General features: G+C 38.1%; 1 protein-coding gene across 1 annotated transcript in view; it reads left to right on the top strand.

The window, feature by feature from the left end:
* The window catches only part of PXDNL (peroxidasin-like), a 560917-nt gene that overhangs the window by 400889 nt on the left and 148661 nt on the right, over nt 1-11367 (top strand). Inside the window, exons 10-12 of the mRNA XM_011994460.1 lie at nt 1831-2097; nt 6499-6615; nt 8454-8612. Of these exons, the coding sequence (XP_011849850.1) occupies nt 1831-2097; nt 6499-6615; nt 8454-8612 (543 nt within the window). The remainder of the gene's footprint in view (nt 1-1830; nt 2098-6498; nt 6616-8453; nt 8613-11367) is intronic.

Genomic DNA, 11367 nt, shown 5'->3' with positions numbered 1-11367 from the left:
CTCTTTTTCTATTGATTGGAATAGTTTCAGAGGGAATGGTACCAGCTCCTCCTTTTACCTCTGGTAGAATTTGGCTGTGAATCCGTCTGGTCCTGGACTTTTTTTGGTTGGTAGGCTATTAATTATTGCCTCAATTTCATTTCTACTTTGAGGAGATGACTTCCTCTTGATCTTCTCCTAATGTCCTCAATTCTTTTTTTAAATCTCATTTGCCTGCCTAAAATGTGGTGTTCCTTATAGCGCTGTCCTCCCCTCCCTTTCTCTAGTCCCCCGTGCCCTAATCACAGTTTTTTCCTCTTCCATCTGAGCTCTTCCCAGACCTTCAGCTTTCATACTTCATGTAAAATTTGTAGCCTTTATTGCTGAGATCCTGCCTGAGCTTTCAATGGACGTTGCCAGGACTTTCTATCTTCACATGTAAATCTTTACATCTCTCAAACACATTTGCCCACACAAAGCCACAGCATCCTGTGTTTGCTATCTCTATTGATATCAATACTCTCCTCCAGCAACCTCCGATTCACCCTCGAGTGCTACTCCTTCTTCCACAATTCTGTAAAAATTTAGTTCTAAGATGCATCAGATTATCTCCTTTTCCAGTTCTACTGCTACTGACTTACTTCAGAACATTTATTTCAATTATTATAATAGCTTTCCCTATACTTTCCCTTACCTCTTGCCAGAATGTTCTCCTATCACATTTACATCTAACTCTGAGACAATTCCTTCCGAGGCATGCTGTGGTTTTATGGATGATGTGTTCTGTCCTCTGTTCATGCAGCTGGAGTAGGAGCACACAAGGAGGAGTGCTTTTGTTCATCTGTGTATCTTTCCAACATCCAGCATGTTACTGATGTACATAAGACATTCACTATTGTTAGGAATTAAATTAAACATTTATTGTTGAATTGGATTAATTTAATTTATTTTCACTCTCCCGAGTATGTTCATCTCAGGAATGGAGGAGCCCCGCTCCCCAAACTTAGACTCAATCATTAGGCATTTTTAACACATTAGCAAGTTTTTAATTTTTGCTTGAGATTCCCAGAAAGAGAATCTCCTATGAATTTGTAAGACTGGAACTCCTTACATGAAAATCTGAATTTTCTATTTACATGGATACTTGATGAATCAATTTATAATACGTTTAACTGAAAGTAACTGAAAGCTTGGCTAGATATGGCTTAAATGCATAACATCTGTGTGTGTGTGTTTGTGTGTGTGCATGTGTATTTTAATTTGTATGCCTCAAGTAGGACAGGGGTAGTCTGTCACAGAGCTACCACTTTACCCCAATGAGCCAATAATATACTTCTTTCTGCTTTTTGATCTGCTTTGCACATAGATTTCTTTATTCCTCATAATTTTCACCTCTTAATCAAAAAGTGGCTCCTGTAACCCAAATGCATTCCTGCCCGAATTCCAGGTAGCAAACAGGAGGAAGAAATGACTACTTAGACTTAGCACTTTTATTTATTCCCAGTGACATGTGCCTAAATTGTGTTTTTAAAAAAATGTGAGTATTCTTAAGAGGGAATGTTTAACCATTTAGCTCCTAAAATAAGGAATATGTATTGTGTAGGTGCTTTGCAGTATCTATAATATATCATGATATCAAGGCAAACAATCTTTTTTAAAAAGTATGTACTCACAGCAAATCCACATTTCATTATTTTAGATTTAATTCTCTGGGAATTCAATGTATATATGTAATATTTTAGTTTAAAGGCATTTTGAAAATGACAATAATCTTAAAACCACAATGCAGAATAAATACATCTTCCTAACTCTTACTTGCTGGATTTTGTTTTGTTCTCCCCTTACCATCAGTCAAACCAGCCTTTGTAATCCAGCCCCAGGACACAGAGGTTTTAATTGGCACCAGCACAACTTTGGAATGTATGGCCACAGGCCACCCACACCCCTATATCACTTGGACCAGGGACAATGGATTGGAGCTGGATGGATCCAGGCACGTGGCAACGTCCAGTGGACTTTACTTACAGAACATCACACAACGGGATCACGGTCGATTTACCTGTCATGCTAACAATAGCTACGGCTCTATTCAAGCTGCAGCAAACATAATTGTACAAGGTATGGGAGCAGAAGGTCATGATTGAAATGTTCCCTCCGCCACACTCAGAAAATTATTTTTCAACTTAAATAACGTCATGTACATCAGTGGAGAGATATTTTTATTTGCCAATTATTTATTGACACAATAAAACTTTCAAAGCTAATCTGTTTCAAGTTAAAAGTTGTTTTTTTTCTTTCCTACTTCAATCTTTATCCAAAGGTCAGAATCAACCATTAGCAACAAAAGAGATGGAGTCATTAATCTGGAAGGAAACTGTCACCAGATATTTGTGCTTCAGAATATTTTACAGATACAGGAAAGACAGTACAGAGATGAAAGTGAAAAGGCTATGCCCTGTGTTCATAGTCACTTACCAAACTGTCTACTCAACAGAGCTTGAGGACATGTTGAAGGCTCCTGCAAGGCCAGGCTGTTTAACAACAGCAATAATAAAACTATTCTGAATCCAGAAATTAATTTATATGCATGGGCATGCAATCATGTTATAAAGAAGGCACAATCTTCTTTGTACTTTAGTTCTCAGCCTGGGGTAGCCCCTTGCTTTCTGGTGTGTGTGCATGCATATGTGTGTGTGTGTGTTTGTGTACGTGTTTGTGTGCGTGTGTGTGTGTGTGCATGTGTGCTTGCATGCCATCCTCCTGTAGGGTTAGAGTTTAGTAAACAGCATAATATAAGTGCTTTTGGAGTCATACCAAAAGTCCTGTTCTTTCTAAAACAGTTTTTCATCAGTTGACGAGAGTACGGTAATTCACGTGATCCGTTTTAAGGGCTTCCCAATGTCATGAATATTTTGATTGAGTTAAGTTTCATTATTTTAAGATTTGCATGGGATGTTGTCTACCAAAACACTGAACCTTGTGAAATTTAGAACAGAGAAAAATGGAAGTAGCCAGCCTAATGCAGTGCCTGAGTTGGGAGAGCTTCAGAACAGTGAGCTCCAGCGACCCCAAGAGTGGTCTTGGCCTCCATAAAGCACAAGGCTTCCTCTAGCCTAGGCTTCCTGCATTCAGAGAATGTTTTTTAATTTGAACTGCTTAGTATCAACTCCTTAAGTAGCAATAGATCAATACTTTCTTGTTCCTATTTACATGTCTCAGGAAAAAAAAATGTGTTTTTCCCTAGAACTGCTAATATCCTGAAAATACTTTCCTTCCTCTAATAAGAAGGTGCAGAAATGAAATATTTCTTGGGGGAAATCACTTTTAAAGGATCCAGACATTATTTTTAAACTTTTAATATGTTGAGATTGAAAAATGCTTTCAAAGACATTGTGTTTGGGTTTCGTTTTGCTTACATCATTTTGTGTTCAATGTCTGTTTTTTTAGAAACCTAATGCCTGATCACTTTCACACGTTAGTGGTTGCCTGTATTCGACACTGTGCTAAGCTTTTGTTTCTCAGCTTTTTCCACGTACTTCCTTCGCATGCTTCTATCTGCTCATCTGCGTCAGTCAATGCTTAACAGAACTCTGGTAACATGTACCATCCTGCCTATTTCTTATGCCGCAATATGTTAATGATTTCTTGTTGCCAGTGAGTTTGCATTGAAATGGCCATCTGCTTGTCCTTTGTTATTTGTGACCATGTACTTGTGTCACTTTTGGATCTGTGTGTCCAGATTTTTAATTGGTTTCAAAATGGTCCATTAATCGTTCTATACATTTATTTAAAAGGCTGATTTTATTTGCCTAGTCATAGATTAAACATTTTAAGAGCTCTCCTTTTGTGTCATTTTAACAGGTTTCTACCCATGTTCTTGATCTTTTAATGTCTATTTAAACCGAAATCACAGTTAGCCACAGATAAACTTCCTTTTTCAGACTGACTGGAACAAATATAAATAATAAATAAAACAACACACAAAAGCTTCAATGAAAGATATGAATCACAGTGTGGACACATAGGTAAAAAGGCCTATGGTTATCAGCAATGTAAATCAAAATGCTTTATGCGTGAGGCAGCACCTTAATGAATAGCCAGAATCTTAGATTTTAATAAAATAGCAAAACACTTCATCTCAGCATGTGCTATTTTAGCACTGGAGGTAGGTCTCAGAAGGCCATCATTTTAAATGGAAAGCCCAAAGACGTTAGCTTCATCATTCCTGTCTAATTATTCCACCTTCTCTGCCTGCTTTGGCGATGTTCATAATTTCTTCATCGACCTAGCAAGCTGCTCATTTTAGTGTTAGAAACAAATGTAAACTGACTATTTTCTTAAATGTTTTCTATACTTTGCTAAGATGTGGATCTTGGGTTCTGTTAAAAGTGAGAACACGTGAAGCTCAACAATTCTTTTCACACAGATTTGGCTAACTGTGAACTTTAACTATTATTAAAGTTATTATTAAATGTTAATGTTTTTAATAATTAAAATAAAATAAAATTTTAATATTTTACTAATTATCAAAGTTAGTATTATTCAAAAGTTGAAATCAAATTTCCCAACCCTAGAACCAGGACTACATTATTTCTCTTAACTACTATCATCTTTTGTTATATAGCTCTTTTACTGTGTCATGAATCTATTTTTTAATGTAGAAATATTTTTGTTCTTTTTAAGTTGTTCTTAGTAATTTTGGGAGTTAGTGTAATGTTCTGGAAAGAACATCAGGCTGGGGGTTGAGCGGCCCAGATTCTCTACTATCTTTTCTACTTATTAGCTCTAACCGAGAGAAATTCAGTCCTCCCTCCCACAGTCTGAATTTTCTCATCTGTGCAGTGAGGAGCCTGAGACTGCTGATTTGTGGGCTGTTTTCCAGCTTGACTCTTCTAGAACTCTATTACAAATAGCTTGCAGGCATTCCTGAGGGTTTCCATGAATTTGTGTGACTTGGAAATTTATCTTATACCATAGTTATTTAGTCCAGCACCTTACTTAGAATCGATGATGACTTTAAAAAACTCTTTAGTACCTGCACACAGTATGAAACTTGCAACAAATACACTTTGCCAAATATTATTTACTTTGGCATGTTTCTTGTATTTCCCGATGCAGGTGCAAGAAAGGGGGTAGGAGGAATTGTGCAAAAATCTAACAAGGCAGAGAAATGATTTGTCAGGTTGTCAAAGGCATTTGAACCAGAGTGACTCCATCTTGAATGGGGGCTGGGTAAAATGAGGATGAGACCTGCTGGGCTGGATTCCTAGCAGGTTTGGCATTCTTAGTCACAGGATGAGATAGGAGGTTGGCACAATATACAGGGCACAAAGACCCTGCTGATAAAACAAGATGCAGTAAAGGAGCTGGCAAAAAACCTGCCAAAACCAAGATGGTGATGACAGTGACCCCTGGTTGTTCTCACTGCTCATTATATGCTAATTATAATGCATTAGCATGTTACAAGACACTCCTACCAGCACCAGGACAGTTTACAAATGCCATGGCAATGTCAGGAAGTTACCTCTTATGATCTAAAGTGGGGAGGAACTCTAAGTTCTGGGAATTGCCCACCCCTTTCCTGGAAAACTCGTAAATAATCCGCCCCATGTTTAGCACATAATCGAGAAATAACTGTAAGTATACTCAGCCAAGCAGCCTATACTGCTTCTCTGCCTGTGGAGTAGCCATTCTTTATTCCTTTACTTTCCTAATAAACCTGCTTTCACTTTACTCTATGGATTTGCCTCATATTCTGTCTTGCATAAAGTCCAAGAACCCTCTTTTGGGGTCTGCATTGGGACCCCTTTCCAGTTACAAAGTCAATTGTGAAAGTTCTTCTGATCACTTAGGCATTACTGGGGATCATTGTGCTCTTCTTAAATGGCCACATTGATTTATTTTTTTATTCAATCAAAGAGTCATGGACAGAATCCCTTTTCAGGAATGGTATATGCAATTATTAGCTATTTCTTATTTATATAAAATCAATAATACAAAATCTGAATATTTGGAACTCTGAATTTTGACATAAATGTGACTTTTTCAAAAGTATAATTTCAAGTGTTGTAGGAACATTAATCTTAAGGAGCTTATTTTTCTTTCTGAAATCGAAAAATCAACTCGTTTCAAATTTTATTGTGCATGTGAAAATTTGGAGAAAATGGTTTTGTTAATAGTTTAAAGTATGATTTGTAGCTTTAAATATGTTTATCACATCTAGTAAAATGATAACCAATATGATTTAATCATGGGAAACAGCTGCCATAAGATTTAGAAATCGTTTCTTCTCATTGGCTACTGCTGTTCTGCTTTGCAGACCAGATGTGTGTATTTCTGGCTTCCTTGCAAACAGGCACAAACATACAGAAGCATCTCCACCCTCTTTATAACTTGTTTATATATAATTGGAAACAAATTCTGATCACACGACATATTTGAACACATTTTCTTTTTACTATTGGCACTGAAACTTTGTAAAATAATTTTCAATTTTGATGTATGTTTCATTCTCTTTAGCTCCTCCACAATTTACAGTAGCCCCCAAGGATCAAGTGGTGCTGGAAGAACATGCTGTAGAGTGGCTCTGTGAAGCTGACGGCAACCCACCTCCTGTAATTGTCTGGACAAAAACAGGTATTAGAACATCTACAAGTGATTGTGGGGAAAAATAAACGCCTTCTTTTGTGGAGAGTAAAAAACATGGTTTAAATTAATGATCGAAGGTATATCATGGACATGAAAAAATTACACAGAAAATAATCTTTGATCTAAAAATAACATCATCATAATTTTTGTGGGTTTTGAGTTTTGGCATTTGAGTGTGTGGCCTTCCTGAGATCATCTCTTGTTGGACTCGGCTCCCTGATTTTTAAAATAAAATTATTGGAAAGAGTACAGTTTTTGTTTTTGCTTTTTGTTTTTGAGACAGAGTCTCGCTCTGTCGCCCAGGCTGGAGTGCAGTGGAGTGATCTTGGCTCACTGCAAACTCCACCTCCCCGGTTCACGCCATTCTCCTGCCTCAACCTGTAGCTGGGAATACAGGCGCCCACCACCACGCCCGGCTACTTTTTTTGTATTTTTAATAGAGACGGGGTTTCACCATGTTAGCCAGGATAGTCTTGATCTCCTGATCTCGTGATTTGCCCACCTCGGCCTCCCAAAGTGCTAGGATTACAGGAGTGAGCCACGGCGCCCAGCTGCAAGAGTAGCAGTTTTAAACATTTTTTTTTTAAGTGGGAGAATTTTCATCTAGTACAAAATGAAATCATAAGTGAAATGAAATCCGAAGTGAGGCCGCAAAAAAGAGCTGCTGTTCCTGAAGTGTGGGTGGGTGGGGCGTGGGCCTGGCAAGGATCTAACCCCCTATGCCCCACCAAGGGGCCAGACACTTCCAGGGAACCTGGGCACATAACAGAACAGGATTGACAATTGGCTGGATGAGAGCTTCTCTAAGATTCCTCGGGTCTCGGAAATCCTACTTTCCATATTAGTTAAGGTACTAAATAAAATTCAAAATACATCTACATTTATGAATTTCTTGTATTAATTTTTTTGCTTTGTTCTTTATGAGATTAGTTGATAGGAGGTAGACTTTGGTTCACATCTCCATAAAGCCTTGGTTCACATCTCCACTCCTCCTCCATTTGCTTGTCATGTGACCTTGGGCAAATGTGTTAACTGCTGTTTTCCAGAGTCCTTGTTGCTATGTTGGGGGTGATGATGTCTCCTACATCATAGGGTGGTTGTGGTGATTGATTTGAATAATTTATACTCTTCAACATTTAGAACAGTTGGTGGCACAGTGTGTGTACGCTCAATAGGGTTAGCTATTCCTTTTTCCATCTATAACAAGACATTCATTAAGACACAAGTTTTCACTAATCTAGTTGAAAATGATAATCTGATTTAATTGTTAATGACCATAAGCATAAAGTGTTAAGAAGGATTCAGAAGCTCATATAAGCTCAGAAGTGAAAAGTACAATGGCCTCTGGTTGTCTGTGTAGAGTGACAGCATGAATGTCACAAAATCACCATTTTCGATATGCTGCTTCTGAATTTTAAGTGTATTTCAATCACGTTGTTGTATTCCAAATATTGCATACACATGATAGACAATTGTCACGAAGATGTCTGAAAATCTAGTTTAAGAATCAGATTGGTTTTGAAATTTGCTTTCTGATTATAGTAAGGCTGAGGGGCACAAACATGAAGGTTAAAAATTCATTAGGAGACTGGGCTGTTCTGGTGACAGATGAGAATTCCTTACGATGCAGTGGCAGATGTTTGGCGACAAGTGGCATGGGGATGCTGTGTTTCTGGAGTTGCAATGCTAGGGCAGAACCCACACAGTACACCCTAGCACCGAGGATTTCCTGAAAGACAGGCCTCACCCTTTACCCAGGACAACCAGCAGCTCTGGCTTTCCGTGCTCTGGGCCATGTAGAATACTTTCTTTACCTCTTTTTGCAGGAGGGCAGCTCCCTGTGGAAGGCCGGCATACAGTTCTCTCCTCTGGCACTTTGAGAATTGACCATGCAGCACAGCACGATCAAGGCCAATATGAATGTCAAGCAGTCAGTTCATTGGGGGTGAAAAAAGTGTCTGTGCAGCTGACTGTAAAACCCAAAGGTAATACATACTGTGATTCATATTTGCATTCTGAAGTGTGCACCTCTCTCTCTCTCTCTCTCTCTCTCTTTCTCTCTCTCTCTCTCTATATATATATAGTCATAGGACCTAAGAAATGCAAATTTGATATCTTCTTCCAATCAGTCTTTTATATAACTTCATTTTTTAGAATTCTACTTTCATTCATACTAATTATGATTATGTTTTCCTTAAAAATGCCATTTCAGATTTTCTTACAAAATTTTTTACCATTACTATGATTACTTAGTCCTACCTGCCTAGACTATCTTACAAAAGAATGCAGCTTCTCAGGCCTGACGGGCTGAATCTCACTCTGACACTGAAGTATGTTTTATGCTCAGTGGTATTAGGAATACAGTAAAGACACTCCCTTCAGACTCTTCATGTGACAACTGTACTTAGGTTTATCCTACATAATATATATTGTGGAATGAGATTGTGTTATTCATCCATAATTTATTGTCAACTGAGAGGTAAAAAGGGAAAAAATTTAAGATCTGAATTTTTAAAGATAATTCCAATATAAAAATGAAAAATGGTTGTTATTAATTACTATCGAAATTTTTTCTTAGTTTCTGGCTTATGGTGAAATGATGGAACTTAATTACAAAATGCACAGCACCTAAACTGCGTTTTCAGCACTGCTGTACATTTAAATATAATTTCCCGAGTCTCTCCACAATTTGCTACAATTTGTTCTGACGTAGTAGATCTCAATTCAGAGGTAACATGTGTTGATGAGAGCATAGGGGAAGGAAAAGCAAAGTTCTGCTGCATGCGTCAAAGTAGGTGTGAGAAGAAGCCTTGGGAATGCTGACATGTTCATGATGCCTGAACATAGATGAAACCCTACACAGAGCTACTGTCTACATATGGTCTGTTAGCAATTACTTTCCCCTTGTATTTTAAACATATTAAACTTTTTTTTTTAAAGGAAGTTGAGGTTCTATGAGAGGGAAAAAGGACTGTAGGGAAGATGTGCAAATAGCAACTCAAACGAGTGGGAAGATTTGAAAACGCAATTGTGGAAAGGTGTCAAGCTATGATGTGCCCTGGCAAACCTTTCTGTCTAAGAGGAAATAACAAAAGCGAGTATACAGAATGTTTCAAACTACTTTTGAATTGGTGTTCAAGTAAAATCCAAAAATTAGGTGGTATTTACATTGTATGTTTTAAAATGGGACCAATAGTAAGTCCACACATATTATTAAAACCAAATATGAGGTAAGGACATCAAATAGCCTTATCTTGATTTTTCCCCATTACCAAATCCTTTCACTTGACTTGCTCCTGTTGATGCTTTAGATCTCAATCTAGAAGCTACTTCATTTCCCTAAGGAGGCTTCCTCATCTCTCTAAGACCACTCAAAGTTGCCCCTGTTGAAATTAGTATTAGAATACACTATTTAATCTAGGAGTTGGCATATGTAGAAGAATTTGGTAAATCTACCAAATATCCATAGTTGAGAAAATGCCACTAGCAATTGGCATGAATATGGAAGCAAGCAAGTTTTTTAGAGAACAAAGGAACAAAGGGCCCTAAGTGTAGCACCAGATTTTGTGAATAGTGAGAGCCATATGGAAGGAGTTAGTTGGGATGGTTAGTTGAATTGGAACACATCAGATCTAGACTTCAGACTATGAAGCTATTGAAAGTCTTGATCACATTGATTATTCAGAATATTCGTTAACCTGGGCTGAGTGTGGTACTTGCTCATGCCTGTAATCTCAGCACTTTGGGAGGCTGAGGCTGGTGGATCACCTGAGATCAGGAGTTTGAGACCAGCTTGGGCAACATGGTGAAACCCTGTCTCTACTAAAACTACAAATATTAGCCAGGCATGGTGACATGTGCCTGTAGTCCCAGCTACTCGGGAGACTGAGATGGGAGGCTGAGGAGGGAGAATCGTTTGAACCCTGGAGGAGAAGGTTTCAGTGACCCAAGATCATGCCACTGCACTCCAGCCTGGGCGACAAAGCAAGACTCTATCTCAAAAAAATATATATATATATATGTATATACATATGTATAAAGAATATTTGTTAACCTAAAGAGGATAGGATAGCGTGGAATAGAGAAAAATGAAAGTCAGAAACCACTGGAGCTACTACTGTCACCAAGTGATATGAGATCTATAAACTAGGATCACAGTGGTGGGAAGGGAAGAGTGAATGAATTCAAGAAAAAGTATAGCAGGTTGAATCATTTTATCTCTGAGATTATGAGCAACATTTTCCCCCCAGTACCTGTTCCCAGTAATACTTTGCAGAACCTTCATCTGTTTCCAGCTAGAAATCGGCTTCCTTGACTATATTTTGAGCACATGAATTTCATGTGCTATGACAGTCTTATTCTGCCTAAGGTGTCTTAGTGTTGAATTTCCTTTGGGATTTAGGTGTTTTTTTTTTTTTTTTACTATGAAGAATCAAATACTATTTTATTTAAGGAATGTTCTCTTGAATTAATTCTTTTAACATTGCTTCTGTCTCATTATTTGTTTCTTTTTGGGGAACCTCCACATTTTGTATATGTTGCAATACTTCTCAAAGTGTGTTCCGTGGTTGCTGGTTGAGGGAGATCCCCAGACCCTTGAGGGGATTTCCTAGGTTAAAACTTTCTCCTAATAGTATCGGTAATTTGCCTCTTCGCTGGGTTGACATTTGCGCTGATGGTGCAAAAGTCATGGTGGGTAAAACTGCTGGAGCCTCAGCCTGAACCAAGACAGTGGGTGCC

Source organism: Mandrillus leucophaeus, unplaced genomic scaffold, assembly GCF_000951045.1.
Source record: "Mandrillus leucophaeus isolate KB7577 unplaced genomic scaffold, Mleu.le_1.0 Scaffold458, whole genome shotgun sequence".
NCBI lineage: Eukaryota > Metazoa > Chordata > Mammalia > Primates > Cercopithecidae > Mandrillus > Mandrillus leucophaeus.
The sequence above is the reverse complement of the archived record's forward strand: the minus strand, read 5'-3'. Positions and strand labels throughout refer to the sequence as shown.